This window comes from Amphibalanus amphitrite, unplaced genomic scaffold (genome assembly GCF_019059575.1).
Source record: "Amphibalanus amphitrite isolate SeventyFive unplaced genomic scaffold, NRLGWU_Aamphi_draft 001618F_arrow, whole genome shotgun sequence".
In the NCBI taxonomy this organism is placed as follows: domain Eukaryota; kingdom Metazoa; phylum Arthropoda; class Thecostraca; order Balanomorpha; family Balanidae; genus Amphibalanus; species Amphibalanus amphitrite.
In genome coordinates this window covers 1-19,235 of record NW_024883111.1, presented here as the reverse complement: position 1 = coordinate 19,235, position 19,235 = coordinate 1, and the positions used below count along the sequence as shown (strand labels likewise).

The window sequence follows — 19,235 nt, the reverse complement described above, 5'->3', positions numbered from 1 at the left end:
CATTTCAGGCGGGTCGGGGCGACACCGGATCCGAATATTTCGACTTATCTATCCTTGCTCGCATTATGGTAAATGGTGAGCACTTAAAAGAGCTGGTCGGCTCCTCTAGGGTTAAGGGTTAACAAATCATCATTGACATCCATCATACACAAAAACCTAGCCAGACTCATCAAACCCCGAAATCGTCTAGTATGCAACTTTTCGGCCAGCTTGAATAACAGCCTAGCAAGCGCATCCCGCTGTTTCATGGCCTTGGCCCTCTAATTTAAAAGACCTTGAATCATTCCGTTCATCTCGGTACCCTGCGCTTTACTCCAAAGACGTCAGCTCGCGGAATTTAAAAGCAGCGCGGTAGCAGCGTCCCGTGAAACACCGCTCCGGCCACTCATGCATTGCGTTTTCCCAACTCACTTCCTCACGTCTCAATTCGCACACAGTCCCGTGCCTTATAAACCACCTCATCACAGCTCTGTAACTCAACTCGGCAACTCCAAACTCCTCTGTCGCTGTCTGGTGGCATGTATTGGACAACTTTGGGGGCGGTGGCGCGGTACAGAGTGATCCGACTACTTCTTGTAGCCGCAGCTGGAGCGCCGGCCGCGGGCGCGCTCGAACTTCCTGCCCTTGCTGCGCACGAACGGCTTGGTATGGCTGTGCGGCACGCCCGGCGCCAGGCCGAAGTGCTTGTTGGCCTCGCGGGCCGTGCGGCGACCCTGTGGACAGAGGGGGGGGGGGGGGGTGATGGCCACTGTCTCCTGGGACGAGGACAACGTGTGGCACTGAGCTGGCGACGTTCATACACTCAGAAGGTAGGTGATGTGAAAAATGAGATCAAATCACGGCATATGAAATCATTGTACACTAGAAGTTTAAAGAAGGTGAGACGAGAGAACGACCTAGTCAGCGTCTACGGCCGTAAACTACGAGGCAATCAGAACATTTAAGTCATGACACTGAGAGAATGCGTCCTTACTCTCTAATTACGTCAATAAGTAACCACAAAGGATCGAGGGGCTATGCAGCCGCTGTAAGCCAATGAAAGGTAAGAACAACGCAGGCACATCAATACAGACAATCTCATTAAAAAAGTCACCTCCTTTAAAAGTGTTCACGTAACAACCAACTAACCGAGGCGACATACACAGACGTTTTTCCAAGAGATTCACAATTTCCCCTGCATCAATGGTAATCACCGACCTCAGACATTACCGGGACCAGACTCGGGCTGCAGCGAGGTGGAACACGAGAGCACGGACACCAACGTATAACGTAGAACCAGACATCGGATCACGCAATCATAACGTACTGACTAGATGCCGGCAGCGCTCGTGCGTTGCCTTGGGCCAGAATTGGAGGAATGGAACTGAGCAAGGCCGAACTGAGTATGGACCAGGGTATATTGAATTAGGGTATGGACTGCAAACCCAACTGAAACATCCATGAAATGCTTGAAGTTGAAAGCACGTGATATTCATGTGGAGATCTACCTACAGTAAGATATGAATTAACTGCACGTGCATAGTTCATGTCCCAGGCACCACAGTGCAGGCATTTTCATAACATCCTGTAGCGTGTGTCTAGTTCTATCAGTGTACCGACTTTTGTGTCGCTAGCTCGACGTTTCCCGGGATCAGAGGATCCATCGTCAAAACCGTTATCCGCCCCCCGCACGCGCAGCTTGCACCCCTCGGATATTATCTCGCCGGAATGTCGTGATCAAATGTATTCTTCTTATGACCTGCAAGTTTTGAACCAGTTAGAGCTGCCGTTTACCCTGCAGGCGTGGCAACGTACGAAGGGGTGCAATCGGCTTGCACGTGCATAGCTCATGCGCCACAGAGTTTTGCTCAACCAAATGTGCATTATTTTGGAGGCCTTGCCTGGGACTACCATTGAACCGATTTTGAGGTTGATAGCTTAAAATTTCTTTGAGCCAGAGGACCTCACGTCAAAACGGTTTTCCGACCCCAGCACGTGCAGCCTGCACCCCTCGCAGACGGTGACCCCGCTGGAAACTGGTTCAAGGTGTTACCGATGTGTCCCGCCAGTATGGCTTTGCCTCGAGTTGACCTGTAGCCTTGACAAAAAATTTCGTGTCACCGAAACTTTGAAGCGGAATAGCATGTGCCACGAAGCACCGAGCGAACCGAGGCCAGCACCAAAAGTTTACCTCGCCGGAGACGAATCAAACGGTCCCACTTTCGTCCCGATCGGTCCACCCATTTTGACTCCAGGTCCAAAAAAGCTTGGACAAACTCACACACTCACTGACAAACAGGTTCAGCCGAACTTTTTTCAGCGACCCACCAATGGGAATTTCCGGATGCAAAAGCATGCTATCGCATGCTTTTGATCCTCCAATTCTGGACAACTTGTCAACCTGACCCGATCTCATTGTGCTGACCATACGATTGATCCCATCGCATCGCAATAATCGTTTTCGTATCGTACCCGATCTATAGCATACGCCACCGTACGACATTTGACAGTAACATTCTTATTCGCATCGTGATACAATATTAAGTCTGCCCGTGCCTAAAATATACCAGATCCAGCCGTACCATGTCTCAAGTTAGATCGTATCGTATCGCAGGTGATCCATCGTTTGTAAATGTATCGTATCGTACCTTTTCATGCATTCGGTGAAATTAAGGGAAAGAATCCGAACGTATTCGCCTCTCGTACCTGCATGAGCACCGTGTTCTTGCCGGTGGGCGCGCGCAGAGCCAGCTGGTCAAAGGTGATGATCTCACCGCCCGCCTTGAGGATGCGCGCGCGCGCCTGCTCCGTCACGCGCAGGGCGCATACCTGGCGGAGGGGGGGGGGGCAGGGTCAGCAGGGGGGACAAACACGCGGCAGGGAGAGTAACACCGGCGACACGCCGATGGTAACTGAAGGTGGAGGTGTTGGAAAAATAAATACGTCCAGGGCTGCGGAGTCGGAGTCGGAGTCGGTCGGAGTCGACAGTTGTGACCGGAGTCGGAGTCGGAGTCGATTTTAGAAACCCGAGCCGGAGTCGGAGTCACCGAAAATCTGTCGACTCCGCAGCCCCGCTAAGTCTGCGGAGTCGGAGTCGGGAGTTAGAATCGGTCGGAGTCGACAATTCTGCCCGGAGTCGGAGTCGGAGTCGGAGCTGGTTTTTGAAAGCCGGAGTCGGAGTCGGAGTCGGAGTTGCCGAAAATCCATCGACTCCGCAGCCCTGCCTGTAACAGCCAAAAGCAAGGCTCATGCCTCTGCAAGGTAGAAATACCCAATATCAGCTAACCCAAATGACATCGCATCACTGGTTCATCGCATGGAGTGTGCACTAGAGTTGCAAAATTTCCCTACCGCACTACCGGCATGCCGGTAATTTTTCACTACCGCAGGTTTTTTCGTGGTATTTGGCATATCCTGCCGGTAGCATGCCGATTGCCGGTATTTTTGATTTTGCACCAAAAAAAAAAAATATCAGCATATGATCCAAACTTTGGACACTAAGAGGCTATTGATTTATTGAATTGTAATAACAGCAATCTTAGCCACTGCAAAATACATTTTGTGGTAGAAGTTCCATTGCTAAGGGTAATTGTACATATGAACCTCAGCATTTCACAGGTTTGGCTCTAATAAGAATTGTCAAGAATCTATGGTCTATCAAAGGAAGAATACTCATTCATGTTGCAAAAGTACAACCGATTAGTAAGTTTAATGGTAGGTAATAGGTATAATACAATAAAATAAATTAATGTTAATGGCAACATTCCCTATAGGCAAAAGGCAGAATCAAAACACAAAACACATTGTTTGGAAACTGGCCTTGAGTCGTGAGATGTGGTCTGAGATACTCTACAAAGAATTTGGCACTGAAAATCCAGCTGAAAACGCAGGTATTAGGAAGCCCTGAGCCTAACTTCGGTCCAAAAATGAAATGAAAATGAATTAAACTGGCATTTTGTCTGATCTTTACAAGAAAACACAACATGCAGACCAAATGAATACAAAGTGGCGCTATATGATCAGCTGATCAAGCAACCAAGGATTGACTTTTAAGATCCTCTGTCCCCTAAAAAAAGGATGTAAGCTGATGACGTAATATTTATTCATATGCCCTTTTGGTTAAATTACTCAAGAGAAGTGGATTTTCTTGTAGTGAATAACACTCACAGTGTTGATTTTATTGGATTTTAATATCGTGTTGGATGATTTTTTTTCAAAAAAAGAAAAGAAATCATTCACGAGGCAGTAGTTTGCAGTCCTAAAACTTTTTTGCAGTGTTTTAATCAGCTGGTTAAAAACTGTGTTATGGCGCATCTGTTTCGATCCTTTATAACCTTGTGTTTGTTCCCGCGTTTGAGATGGGATAGGATATTATATCGTTTTTATACATATTATTTAGTGACTTCTCAGGACAAGTGAGTTATTAACACATATTTTTACATGATTCGTATCTTACTCACGAGCCAACAAGCCATGGCGGATAGGAAAAAGCGGATGTTAATCTCGCTTCCTCAGTTAGGAACATGGCCAAATCTGTAGTTTTTTTTTATATTGTGATTTATGACTAGCTATAGTTCATTTTAGGGCAATGTGGAAAATAAGAACGCTTGTGGTAAATGTGATTGCTGCTCACTGTGCAGTCTTCAGGAACACATTTCAGTAATTCAAGTTCTTTTTGACCTTGCTTTTTTGATGAATGTGTGTAGGCTTTTTGTAGGCAATACCTCTTTGATTACAGGTGATATTTTAACAGCTGCAAACTGGAATTGAGTTTCAAAATTGTGGTATTTGTGGGGCCAACTCAGCCAAAATCAGACTGCTGGAGTTTTGGTTGGACAATGGGTGGCTGCTGGGTGGGGCGGTAACTGAAATTGCCAAAATGTGGCATCTCATGTAGGGGTAAGCCAGAATCAAGAATGCAGGTTTTTTAGTATGCCGGTAATTTGGCGGTGTTTTTACTTGGGGCGTGGTAGCATGCCGGTATCCCAGAAAATTTTTGTTGGGCGGGGCGGTGCCGGTAGCAGCCCATAGGGAAAACTTTGCAACTCTAGTGTGCACTTAACACCCTGCATCGCTGGTTTATGCAAAATTCCTTGAAACTGAACTCCAGTAAGACGCAGCTTATAGTTTTGGGTACGCGCCAAATGTTACGAAGTGTTCCGCCTGTTACCCTTACCGTGAGCGGCAGTACCATCCACGAGAGTGATCGCGTCAAAAACTTGGGCGTGGTGATGGACCGCACACTGTCTTACGAGTACCATATAGATCAGCTTGTCGGACGATGCATTGGTCTTCTTATAGGTCTTAGTCATGCCAGATATAGACTACCGAAAGAGACTCTCATCACTATTGTCAACGCATTGGTTCTGTCAACCGTGAGATATTGTATCAGTGTCTATGGTACTGCGGTCGCCAAAAACATGTCTCGTGTTCAAAAGGTAATTAACTTCGGTGCACGAGTTATCACGGGGCGGCGCAAGCATGACCGCGTGAGTGACGCACTCAGAACTCTCACCTGGCTCCCGGCTCGTGAACTGGAGACTTACCACACTCTATGCCTACTCAAGCGCATGTTGGTGACCGGCGCTCCTCAGGATATCGCCCAGCAGCTCTCCACAGTAGGAGAGGGGAGAGAGCGCAACACACGGCAGGACGCAGACCTCGCTCTTCCACGGATAAGATCCGAGTCCGGCCGAAGGAGATTTTTGTACCGTGCTGTGTCGGCTTTCAATGCCCTGCCTCTCGCTGTCAGGGAGCAGCCACCGGGCGCTTTTAAAAGGAATGTGAAACGGCGTCTGGGCCAATTTTAGAAAGTATGCGTGCTTGTGGGCTATGTATTTTTTTGTATGTGTGCTTGATTGCGTCACCATCCCCTTGTATTTACTTTTTCACCTCCTATGACACGAACTCAAGAATAGCCATGTTGTATGGATGAGTTTTTAAGTGTTCAATAAACAATAAACAATAAACCCAGTTGATCCTCCAGCCTCGACTGCCCCTGTTCAGGAATGGATTCTCACGTGCGGACAAGGTCGAACGGACAAACGAGAACAGACTGTCATACTTCGTTTCGGCCATTCCTCTCTCAGTTTAACAGAATTGAGATGAAACCCAGCACAGCTTGCCCATCCTGCTCTCTCTCCCCCCCCAGCGCTTACCAACAACCATGGGTGGAGAACCTACCCCGGCCACCCCGGCCGTGGCCGGGGTAACTTTCAGCCGACCCCGGCGCGGCCGGGGTAACTTTTTCCACTTTTGTAAATCCTAAAAGCTGTCTCCATACGAAAAAACTGCCACCTATAAAAGTGTCTCTCATTATTCTTATCTACCTTGAAAAGGTCTTGAAAATTTACTTATTTTCATTTTGGAGCTTCTATGTTTTTTAAGTCTTTTCATCGCGGAGCCCGACATGTTTCATCAAACAGAAGTAAATCATATTTAAGGGCCGTTATCGTAAGATGGCACTGTAATAACATCACAAGACAGGACGAGGGTAATATCAGTGAGATAGAAGGACGAGCTGCTGGGGCTCAAGGCTCCCCCAACTTAGCCCGCGCCAGGGTGGTGGCCTAATCGCAACACGTTGAGTCGAGAGGTGGGCTTTTCACACTCCTTCTAACTCGGCTACTGGGCTACGAGGCGAGAAGCGGAACGACGTTTGAAAGGGCGACAAACGTGACCAGAGAAATCTGGTCATGTTTTAGGCAAGCTCAATTATACAATCATCATAGATCATCAAAAGCCAAATTTCTCTGATTTTAGCGTTCTCCGACAACTTTTCTCACAGTTCATGAACATAACGGAGCTTAAATACTGCAAACAAAACATTCGATTACTCGTTTAAGGCTCGGTCGCGAATAATATTTCAGGTGCGAGCTCAAATCAATAAGAGGGTCAAAACGGTCAAATTTGACATTTTGTTTTGTGTGGGAAGATTGCAACTTCCACCGAATAAGCTTTGCAAAGGGCATGATGGCATTTTTAGAACGATCATCCAGCAAATTTGACCTGATGACCTGACCTAGCACTAGGTGACATGCGTCCGAAATTTTAAGGCGTGTTGCAAAATTGTTGTTACAATTACGAAATCTTCCGCACCTGCGTGCACCAGTTTTCCCTAAAAACGTACACAGACATCCATTATTCTATGCCACAGAATAGGGGTTTGTTGATAACCGTTGACAAATATTTGAGCATCATCGTCTTTCTGACTTTCGGTCGCCGGCCGGGGTAACCTTTTCAAACATTCTCCACCCGTGCAACAACCCATTCCAGTGCAGCACGTCAAGAGGTTACCGGGTACCCACTGCGCTCCATTTGTAAGGTTTACTTGTTTCATAGGGAATTATAGGGGTGCGCCGACTGATGGTTCTTTACCAACCACAAACGTAAGCGTTTTAAAGTGTGTCGACAGCAGTGTCATTCATTACGCGCCCGTACCCAGCACCTCCCCACTTGTCTCATTCTTCCTCCCTCTTCCCACTCCTCCTCTCTTCCCACCCGTCCCTTCTCCCCTCTCGTCGTGGCACTCACCGTCATCTTGGGCACCTTGAAGATGCGCACGTCGTTGGTGACGGTGCCGACCACCACCACGATGCGGTTCTCGCGCTCCGGCTTGTTCATGAAGCGGATGATGCGCGCCAGCGACATCGGCGGACGGTGGATCTTGCTCATGAACAGACGCTTCAGGATGATGCGGTTGAACTTGGCGCCCGTGCGGCGCGCCAGGAACCGGTACAGCTGCGTGAAGGAACGGGCCGGTCAGCAGGCGTTTTATATCAGAGGTTAGGTTCGAAGAAGGGCACTTGGTATTATGGTGTTGTATCTAAGCTTACTCATTTTGTTTAATGGGGATGTTCTAAGATTATTAGAAGGATGAAGAATAACCTGTTGCTCATTTCTATCAGAAATAGAAAAAATAAACCTAAATGTTCTAAAAGCCAATACATTAACAAGTTATTATACACTGGAAAAAATAAGAACAAAATGTTTCTCAAATGAAGAAATCAGTCCTAAACATGAGCTTAACATTGATCCTTTTTTGCCAACAGCATCAAAAATAGATCCCCCAAATATCACCTGATATGCTAAAAATAACGCTCATCCTGCTGCTCAGGCAGAAATATTTTTCTCACAATTGAATATTGTAAATATTTATCAAACAAAAGATAGTGTTTCAGAAAATAGGCTGATTTTATACGGAGATGTAGAAAACTTATTCACTTGGTAAGTTAATTTGTATTGTCTTGTTGATTACATTTCCTCATAGTTTGGAGTCATATTTCAGTATGTTGTACAGGGGGCTGAGCAGTGGCGTACCCAGGAATTTGCGAAGGACCAGGGTATCGACTGGAGGGGCGCCAACACTGGACAGAGGGGCGCCACCCACCATCATCTAGGAGCGCGACGCTATCGATTGGAGGGGCGCCAATACTGGACAAAGGGGCGCCACCGGCCCACCATATCGTCTAGGAGGGCGCCACTATCACCAGAGGAGCGCCAATACTGGACAGAGGGGCTTCGCCATCAACTAGAAGCGCGCCGCTATCGAATGGAGGAGCGCCAACACTGGACAGAGGGGCGCCAGTCACTGAGGGCGCCGGGGACGATGAGCCAAAGGGACAGGGCATGCACGGAATGTCCTGTATGTGCGTACGCCACTGGGGCTGAGCACTATTTCAGGACCAATCTTTTCCTTGTTAATTTATCCACCAATCACAAAACTTTTAAGGTGGAACAATTTATCTACAGGCGGTCCAAGTGGTTTTCGGGCCAGGATCTGGATCATACCAGATCCGAATGACTTTTTGATGACTGAAATCGTATTCTCCTTGTCAGATTTCATAGCAATTGCCTTCAAAATGCTGAAATTCCATGAATTTACCCCCAAAACAATATTTATAGGTTCTCCTGTATCAGTGTTAGTTATACCGCAGCTACACACAGCATGGCTTTATGCACCATAGATAGCCTTGCCTGCACCAATTATGTATAAGATTAGAGATTAAAGTGCACTAAAATGCTGCACAAACTGTAAAGAAACATGTTTTGCCCAGTACTCAGGGCGTAGCAGTGCAGTGCCAAATGCAATGCCTTAGGAGAGATCACTGGCAATGGTAAGTCAAATATTATTAGGTTAAGTGGTTGTGCATCAGGCTTTAGTTTTATGAGGCCATACCTATTTTATTTTCAATGTATTTATTCTTCCTATTTTATTGGAATTCTAGATCACTTTATAACGTTACAGTTCTGCTGCACTTCGCACAGATGGCGTGTAAGTAAACATCTAAACGGCATCAGTAGCGTAATTTCGATGTTGGAAATACCGTTGGCATTATTGTGATAAATTGAAAGTTAATGCCCATTTAAGCATATTCATGATATTTTCCATATCATTTAGCATTGAGAAGTAGATTCTGGCAATATGAATCGTGTCTTTTGTTAGGTAAAGGTCTAGACCCTCACTGGTTTTCACTGGTTTTCCTTTGTACATGACCCTATAGGAGGCAGTGCTGTCAAAGGATCATAAAATAGAAAACTCCAAATCTAGCTTATTTCCCTGGTAAGTCACCAACTGATATTTGAATTCAGGAAGACAAATAGTGTAAGAATCTGCAAAATTTATGCTTGAAAAATAGATCAACTTCCGGAACATAGCGAGAACTGCATATACTACAAAGTGCAAATTTAATAATTCTGTAGCAATAAAACTTACTTAACCCAGCAGACAAAACACTTACCTTAACCAGCAGACGAAGGTAAACATCCTGAGACTTCGGCTCAGTGCGCCGACTTTTGCGGTCGTGTTTATGACAAAGATCGATGCCCTGTAACAAAAAACCACGAGTCAAGCAACAGAGGATAGAGGAAGGTTCAATTTGTTGAAAACATGTTCATTATTCATCACTACAAATACACAATATTAGAATGTTTACACACCATCTTGCACCGATCTGTGTAATTTCACAGGAAAGGAGGTTTCGGCAGCGCCGCCTTTTAGATTTAATAAAATATTTCTAGGCCTTTCCTGATACAATTCTGTTTTTGTCAGATATTACCAATTTTAATGGTAATTCAATAAAATTAAATCTTAAGAATCTCATTTTCGAAAGGTAAAAATTTATTCAACAGAACCATTCGCATTTTGAACATATACCTTTTAGCAATGGGCACATAGATATAAAAAATGGGCATCTAAATCGACGCAAAAAACATTTTTTGTATCTTTTGGTCCTCTCAAAAGCTATCAAAAGCGGATCTTCTGCTTAAATTTAAAAAAACTGGAAAACAATACAAGATTATACAAATCTATATTTTGAATTCCTATTTTATTTTATTTTTTAAACTTGATTATTGCTTGTCTATGTATCTGGCGCGCTTCAGACATTTGACAAGACCGACAAGGACAAGACGATCGATTTCTGATCATAAGGGTAAGAGAGCTATTACAGAACGAGGTATTTTAGACCTAATGAGCATGTTTCATTACTGCTTCAAGTCGCGACCTATTACAACATTGGACACAAGGCTATATTGGACACAGGGGACCGATAGTTGTGGATAGTTGGCTACTTGGTTGGCTATTGGTTGGCTATATATGTGGCCTTGGATAGTTGCTGAGCTGTGTTGGAAGTGTTTTTATGTACATTGGTTTATGTAGATGATCTTGGCTTATCTTGCCTATTTATAGGAATCTTGATTTCAGTAGGCGGAACTATGGTCAAGCGTACCCATTTTCGGGAACGCATTTTCGTTCCCATGTTTGGGAACGATAAACCCAAATATGGGAACGCCATGTAGGCATTATTTAAAACAAGAAAAAGAACCGTTAAATGACGTCAAAAAAATATAAAACGATCGTGAACCGCCTGATATTTGTCTCAATATTGTTGGGAAAGAGTTTGATATTGTAAGGCCCATCGTAGTTTCAAATCGTTCCTCTATTTCTAAAGCAGTCCATCATCCGGGCCGCGAGCCCAAATTTGGGAACGCTCTCGTACACTGGCGCTGCAAGCGTTCCTTATTATGGGAACGGCGTACCCAAAATTGGGAACGATTTCACCGACGCCTTTCAGGGGCTCTTTTCATTAACAAGCATCACGTCCAACGCCGCAAATTATTGTTAACGCAACAATCATCAGATGACCTTTCCGGCAAGACCGTCGCATGTTTCGCCCAGTCTTCTGCGTTTTTATTCCCGTCGATCTCGCAGCGGGCACGCCCCCCTCTGCAGGATTACGTAATTCACAACGCTCAGCGATGTTCAACAAGGTCTTCCATACCTATATCCACCGTCCGCGCTGAGGGTGGAGACATGTCAAGCACCTGTCTGTTTATCACCGATAGTTGACGAGTGCAAGGAAGTATCCAAAAATGGGAACGCTGAATATGTTACACCCTCAAAACACCTAGTCCCAATGAAAATCTAGTTTTTTCCTTTCTTGATGAGTGTAAGTGGCAAAAGGCCTGGTAGGATGGGCACGAGGAATTATCGAAATCAGCATAAAAATTATAAATAAGCCACACAGAGCGAGCTATATAAGAGAAATTCCCCCAAAACGATCACGCTTAGAAACACGGAAGACAAAAACCACGCTCACGACGCTCCTTATAAAACAACTCTAAACAGCTAGCATCCAAATAAAATATGTCTTTCCGGGATGATAAAATACAGCTGGATAATTTTCAACCGCTTAAACTGAGTTTACAACAGTAGCTCGGTAAATTCACTTACGTTCCACGCGGTCGTCCGCCCCGACACAAAAGTCAACAATATTACCTCGGGACCGTCCGCGTCTTCGCTTGCATTTGTCAGCATCTGGTGTCGATAGTATGAAAGTTCATAACCAGGCGAAAATTATTATACTTTACCTCAAACTAAAATATGCTTCATTTTCCTTAAAATTGCATGTTAAATGTCGTATAACCCATATTTCCACCATTCTGTCATTTTCAAAAAATCATTAAAAATATCATTCCACGGTCAATTTCCTTGTTCCACGGTCAGATTAAAGATAACTTTATGGAGATTTAGTAGATACTTAAATCAGCGTGCACTTTTTTGAGACGTGATGCACTTTTGAGTTTTAGTGGGAGAACGGCCGAAAAATTGCCTTCCGTTCTCATAAATGGGAACGCCCGTTCCCATATTTGGGAACTCCGTTCCCAAAAATGGGAACGTTCCTATATTTGGGTACTCATGACCATAGTTCCGCCTACTGATTTGTATAAACCCTGGATGGGTCGTGTCGGTGTTCGATGGAATTGGTGAAATCGCCTTTTTGCACCCAATGGTCAAAATTAAATGGTTTTCTTGATCTTGGGGTCTAGAATTCTGTATTTAAATTACATATTTTGATTATATTTTTATTAACTTTATTTGTATTGTTACTTGAACTGGCTCATTAATCATCTTGGGTACCTAGGTACGCATGTTCCCTGCCGTGCAGGTACAGCCCTCATCTCACTGTGTGGTAGGCAATGTTTGACAAGGAACTGAAGACTAAATTTCCAGTTACTTTGAAATAATTAGAACACCTAGATGTGCAAGGCTCCACACTTAGATTGGGCTCATCGGCATACATTTGATCAAATTTTAATCTGCTGACTGCTCTGCCTGGCTTTAACCCCTTTTTGCTGTCATAAACTTTGAACAATTAGGTATATGTTTGCTATGGTGCAAGTCATTGATTTTGCTGTTTTTTAAATAATGGTGCCTTCTTTTCAGGCATTAACCAGTAATCATGTCTGGCTCAGAACAAAAACCTGAGAAGAAGCAAGTTCGGGTGTGGTGCGATGGCTGGTAAGCATCTGTGCAATTCTCATTGATTTAAGAATTAGTGGTGTGCTGACTAGCCAATCAGCATGTCCTGTGAACCAAGCATGAATATATCTGGCATGCCATCAGCTTGTGATTCGCTGATGACTGTGGGAGTTGGGAGGATGCAGGTGTTCCCAAACTGTTGTGTTAATTTTGTTCAGTACCTAATTGTCATTAGCCACGCCACAGAGTTGATCAATCATTGTGTATTTGTTTTTCCTTTTAGTCTCCGGGATGACATTTTGTGTTATTTTTTAAGCCAGAAGTGAAGGGACAAAGACCTAAGTTAATCAGAATCTTAATTGATAACGTATCACTATTGGAGGAGGTGGTGGCTGTGTATTCATCTTTTGGTAACATTTTTCTATAACATTGGTGATTCACTCCTGTGGTTACCCTGGTGATTGGTGAATGTCACCAAGGGCATTCAATCCCAGTAGGCAGTAGGTAAATTGTTTGTTCAGTTTTTTTTTTTAACTGGCGCCATCTTACTGCGCAATATCCCCACTGGCCTTTGATTGATGGTCTGAACCGCTGATCACTTCCCTCGTCTGATGGCCGTCCCCTGTCCCAGCCCACCTTCCCCTGTCCCAGCCCACAGACCCCCGCCCACCGTCCCCTGTCCCAGCCCACAGCCCACCGTCCCCGCCCACCGTCCCCTGTCCCCACCCACCGTCCCCTGTCCCAGCCCACCGTCCCCCGTCCCAGCCCACTGACCCCTGTCCCAGCCCACCGGTTCCAGTAAGCCGGTCTCTGGTTCGAGCTCGACAGACGCTGGGGCGTTAGTTAGCAGCTCTCAGGAGAACCAACCACGGTGGTCGGCTGTCTTGGTGGTTTTAGTTCGCGGCTCGCTATCTGTGCGGTTTCAGGCTTCAGCCAGTGTAGACTAGCCCCGGGTTCGGAGTCTCCGGGACGACGAATTTCCTACGTTGTCCGGTCAATGTCCGGCGTTGTCGGACCGTTCGAGGTCGGCGGGGGCTGGGCTGCGGTTATCGAACGGGATTGGCCGGACGACGCAACTGGTTTCTCGCCCGAGGAGACTGCGTACACGCCCTAAATCAGCAACTTGTCTATGGTTGGAATATACTTTTATCAGAAAATCGTATTTTCGGCAATCAGAAAATCGTACGCGAGAGCCGTTTCTGACGCATATGTTTTCACTCATAAATCGCAGCAATGAATACTTATATCTCATAAATTGCGATCCCCTTGCGACCTATGGATGTGAACAAGCTATTCTTCCACAGCTACGACATGGTGCACTTTGGTCACGCCAACTCGCTACGCCAGGCCAAAGCCATGGGCGACTACCTGATGGTGGGGGTGCACAGTGACGCCGAGGTCACTGAGCACAAGGGGCCGCCCGTGTTCACCGAGGAGGAACGGTCAGTGATCCACCGGGAGATGGCAGTAAGCGCAGGTGAGGGAGGGGCGAATGGTGAGGTTTTTTAGAGGCAAGTCTTGAGTGCTTGTTTTTCTTCCGGATGAAGGATTGTGTTTAGCAGAAACGAAACCAAGTCACTTATAAACTTATACATTCCCATTAATAAGCTATGTGTGACCCCAATCATGATATTTGTCTGGGGGCGATGAGTTTTAAATCTATAAAGCATAAACTCAAGTGGATGTTGTGAACTGGTGCATGTTTCCGGTAGCCCTTTAGAGTGAAACGAGTAGCGCACTGCATCACATGTATTATTTATGTGCCGTAGCGGTGTTTTATCCTTATATCGCCATGGTGTTTGTAACTATGAGATGATGCGACGGTATTTCATGCCCCCCGCCCCCGGGGTGGCATGAAATACCGTCACAACATTATGAAATGCCGTTAGGTAGAAATATGTGACGGTATTTCTCCCTAACCACGTCCTGACCCACCTTCCACCGTGTCACCAGGTACAAAATGGTGCGCGCCATCAAATGGGTGGACGAGGTAGTGGAAGCGGCCCCTTATGTTACCACACTGGAGACACTGGACAAGTACGGGTGTGACTTCTGCGTACACGGAGGTAGGGCACCAACTAGGGCACGTTTGTGTGGCTAAACCTGGAGGTAGGCTGTGAACTAGGGCACGTTTGTATGGCTAAACCTGGAGGTAGGGTGTGAACTAGGGCACGTTTGTATGGCTAAACCTGGAGGTAGGCTGTGAACTAGGGCACGTTTGTATGGCTAAACCTGGAGGTGGGCTGTGAACTAGGGCACGTTTGTGTGGATAAATCTGGAGGTGGGCTGTGAACTAGGGCACGTTTGTATGGCTAAACCTGGAGGTGGGCTGTGAACTAGGGCACGTTTGTGTGGATAAATCTGGAGGTGGGCTGTGAACTAGGGCACGTTTGTGTGGATAAATCTGGAGGTAGGCTGTGAACTAGGGCACGTTTGTGTGGATAAACCTGGAGGTGGGATGTGAACTAGGGCACGTTTATATGGATGCATTGTGGACGTTGAGCGCGTTCTGAAATTTTGACAAGCGTAATTTTTCCTCTCTGGAGGAAATTTGCGTAAGATGTTGATTGGGTGATTGATAGGGTTTTTGAACGAGCCTTTTCTGTTTTCCCCATTCACAGACATGCTAAACAGAGTTGCATTTTGTTCTTTTTTTGTTGACATTTTTATACTTACAGCGATGGGAAGACTTCACAACTTTACGTATTGCATTATGTATTTGTTGCCCGTTTCGCTCGTACCTATGAAAAAGTAGTCAACCATTTTGTCATGCTATGAAATGCTCGTCAAAGCCTTGGTCGCTGTTTTAAAACGAAAGCGGTTTTGAGTTTGTTTGGCTATTCGGAATAATCCTAAATGGCCGCCAACTCAACGGTAGATAATGTCTGAAGAGCGTTTCATAGGAGGAATTTAGCCGTGAGTGCGCTCGCGCAGCCTTCATTTGAACTGTGCTCAATAAATAAATGAATATCTCCGACTGAATCTGGTGAGGCTCACTGTCGATGCTAGCTCAGTTTATCTATATCTGCGATGTAATCCGTCACTGTCCGTGACTGCCTGTTAATCGGGGATTGTTGGTCTACTATCGGGGTATTAGGGGCGTCGGTAGCGGTGCATTGCTGTGCAGATATCACTGAGCTGAATCATCGGTATGAAATCACATCCGCTTTACAGCGGTTCGTCACATTTTGAATATTGATCTGGAAGGGAAATTGTGGCAGCTGATGTTCATTGTGTGTTGATATCCTGAGCTGAAATAGCCAAATAAATGCGTGCACCCAGCTGTGTTTTGCGCTCTAGTACATGGGCGCAATGATAGCATGTATATTGTATATTGTATATTGATGACAATTACAAGCATTCACAAATGTTTCGATATATTACCTATTTAACCTATTTCCGGGAATGTGGATATTTATAATGTGCACAAATGTGTTAAAATGTGGATATTTATTTCTGTTTACAAATCATTTTCCATTTACCAGCCGGTTACTGTATCTGAGCCTCAGCCAGTCCTGCCAAATCCCATATGCACTATTCGCTACGTTAGTTTATTGCTTACACCCTGGCTTATTGACCCTTCCCCCTTAACTGTCCGACAGATGACATTACGATGACTGCCGAGGGAGTCGACACCTACCACATCGTCAAGGCGGCCAACCGATACAAGTGAGTAAAGTTAACGCTACTCGCTGTAAGACAGCTATCTGGGTTCGGTTCCCGTGCGAGGTTAAGTGCTCTCTTCGCCTTTTGTGACCGATTTTATGTGGAAGTGTTACGAGTATTTGCGGCCAAGCGCATTTTGTAATCAGAACATCTACCTACAGCTCTAAATCCACATCTAATCAAGAGCAGTGCTAAGGATAAAAAATGACCGTGCTGGGCTTGCCTTGCCAAACAAGAAAATGATAACGAAGTGGTTTATTCGTTGAACACGATGTTGGTCATGCCTTGGCACCTTCTGCCTGGCACTGCCCACAATAGGTGGTGCTCGCATTAGCTCGAAAGTCATCGATATCGAAATGCATGATTTGTGTAATGTGTACATACATATATAGTGTACCCCAGGCCTCAGCTCATATATTTTTCGCTTTTTTGTAGCTCAACGATTATTTGTTGTAGTTGATATGAGATTTTTTCATATGATTTAGAATGGTTTGCTTTGCTAAACCTTATATGATAAAACTCTTCATTATATTGCATCAATGCTGCTTTTTCACTAGCAGGGATTGCAAAGCACGTGCAGTAGATTCACGAACGGTAAACATCATCGGGCCATTTTCAACTCGGTAATAAAGGACCGTCGATAGACAATGCCAAAGTACGCCTGCCCACGTGACATGATGTCACACCTCAAGGTCACCGTCTCGGCCAGCTGACTGTCCGGTCTAAACAATTGGAGCATCGGCCGGGTCATTCCCCCACTCCTGGGCACAGCCAGGACGCCGCGGGTAACTCTGCCTCGGGCGGGGAGGGGAGGGTAGTTGCAGGTCCGAAATCTTGGTGCCACTCAACTGGCCTTGGGGCGCTGAAGAGTGGGGTAAGGGAGGGGGGAGTTGCATGTCAAAAACCCGGTATCACTCGATAGGTGTCCCGAGAGCGTTGAAGGAGGTGGAGGGGGCGGGGATGGTTGTCAGTGGCGTGATGCCGGTCCAAAGACCGATACTCTGGGGGCCTCCACAGGGAGGGGGTGGCACGTGTCGCGGTAAGCACTGAGTACACAGCAGCAGTACAAAGGTTTGTGCTGATAGTGGCGGATTTAGAGCTGTCAGTGCAGATTGCAGGGTTTCAGCGAGGACGGGTCCCTCGAACTACGCTTCAAATGTGACGGGGCAGAGAGTATGAAGGAGCGATTTTAGTGTTAAAATTACACAAAGCGTCTATGTACTGCATTAAACTAGCAAACATTTTCCGCCTTGAAAAGTATTTCATAATTTTCATCTATTTTCAGGGATATTGCAGGGGTATGGAGGTGGTTCAGATTCTGACCTAACAGGGTCACGGAATGATGTTGAGCTAACTGGAACACGATCTTCGGTGCTATTTCTCTGTGTATCACGGAAAATATTGTTTGCAGTTGGTCCTATATTTATTGACGATCCACTCGCGAGGCAGTTTCGCCCAACGTTAAATATTATGTCTACGAAACATGACACTGAGTCATTCGGCGGAATCTATGATAAGCTGCTGGCTATTTATTTGCAAAGTATCACTAAACACAGGGTGATTAATTGGTCGATTATATCTGTATTATGACGAGTGTCGTCCAACAATGACCGCACTAGAAATTCATAATTGTGTTTATTATGATGAAACATTTAATCCATTTTAGAGCTACAAAAATGTCAGAAAAAGCTCCACACTCCACAGTACTCTGACACTTGTTCGAGAATGAGTTTGAAATAAATGAATTTTCTACACCACAAGGAAATTGTTTGAACTAGTAGGAATTTGAACTAGTACTAGTAGGAATAAATAAGTAGGAAGACGACTGGTTTCTGTTTACGTTCGCCGTATGTTTAGTCTTACATGAAAGGTCAGCAAGTGCAGTCTATCAGCTCTATACTCGACCATCTTTTCTGTTGATTCCGTCGCCGCCGCTGTTTATTTCGGGGGGGGGGGGGGGGGGTTTCGGCCCCCTCGCTCCATTAACTCCCTCGGTCCCCGCACGTTTCAGGGAGTGTCAGCGCACACGAGGCATCCCCCCCGCTCCATTAACTCGTCCCCCCGTTTCAGGGAGTGTCAGCGTACACGAGGCCCCCCCCCGCTCCAATAACTCGTCCCGCCCGTTTCAGGGAGTGTCAGCGTACGCTGGGTCCCCCCTCCCCGCTTCAATAACTCGTCCCCCCCGTTTCAGGGAGTGTCAGCGCACGCGGGGTGTCTCCACCACCGACCTGGTCGGACGGATGCTGCTCATGACCCGGACCCACTTCAAGGTCAGGTCATGGGGCCAGTCCGGAGGGTAGGCTTTTGCAGTGGTCAGCGACCATATTTACTTGAGGAATATGGCACGTGAACCTGATATATTTAGCGAATATAGCTTTTTGTTCTAAATTTGTGATGAAAATGTGACTGACCTAAGTACACTTACTCGGTGAATCATATCGGATCTGACCTGACCTGACCTTTACATACAGACGGGCAAGGACGAGACATCTATGGACCTGACTTATGTTATATAGACTGCGAGGGACGAGTACTCTGTTGACCTGACCTGATCTGACCTGACCTGTGTTACACAGACTGGTAAGGACGAGTACTCTGTTGACCTGACCTGACCTTTGTTTTACAGACTGGCAAGGACGAGTACTCTGTTGACCTGCCGCCGGAGCCGTCCCTGGAGCACGGCGCCACGGCACACAGTCCGTGGACGGGCGTCACTCAGTTCCTGCCCACCACGCGGCAGCTGATCCAGTTCTCATCCGGACGGGCGCCCAAGGTGGGGGGGGGAGAGGAGAGAGAGAGAGAGAGAGAGAGAGAGAGAGAGCGAGCG

At 46.0% G+C, this 19,235-nt stretch overlaps 2 protein-coding genes across 2 annotated transcripts; one reads left to right on the top strand and one right to left on the bottom strand.

The window, feature by feature from the left end:
* Positions 1-503: 503 nt before the first annotated feature.
* LOC122374201 (60S ribosomal protein L18-like) lies at positions 504-10,013 on the bottom strand. The gene is made up of 5 exons (XM_043352811.1): positions 9,919-10,013; positions 9,720-9,806; positions 7,513-7,719; positions 2,686-2,808; positions 504-713 (listed from the first exon to the last, which is right to left on the bottom strand). Exons 1-5 carry the CDS (start codon positions 9,919-9,921, stop codon positions 567-569), a joined length of 567 nt encoding a protein of 188 aa, XP_043208746.1. The 5' UTR covers positions 9,922-10,013; the 3' UTR covers positions 504-566.
* A 500-nt stretch (positions 10,014-10,513) lies between these two features.
* LOC122374200 (ethanolamine-phosphate cytidylyltransferase-like) lies at positions 10,514-19,181 on the top strand (the record flags this gene model as incomplete). Its single annotated transcript, XM_043352809.1, has 7 exons — positions 10,514-10,532; positions 12,707-12,781; positions 14,047-14,184; positions 14,696-14,808; positions 16,345-16,411; positions 18,600-18,678; positions 19,035-19,181. Coding segments are annotated over exons 2-7 (603 nt in total), but the record flags the coding sequence as incomplete, so codon positions are not given.
* Positions 19,182-19,235: the final 54 nt, after the last annotated feature.

Coding starts and splice junctions, on each gene's coding strand:
- LOC122374201 (XM_043352811.1), bottom strand. Junction 7,720..9,719: donor ACCTTCGTCTGCTGGTTAAG/GTAAGTGTTTTG, acceptor TCCTTCACGCAG/CTGTACCGGTTCCTGGCGCG. Junction 2,809..7,512: donor TCAAGGTGCCCAAGATGACG/GTGAGTGCCACG, acceptor CCCCTCCGCCAG/GTATGCGCCCTGCGCGTGAC.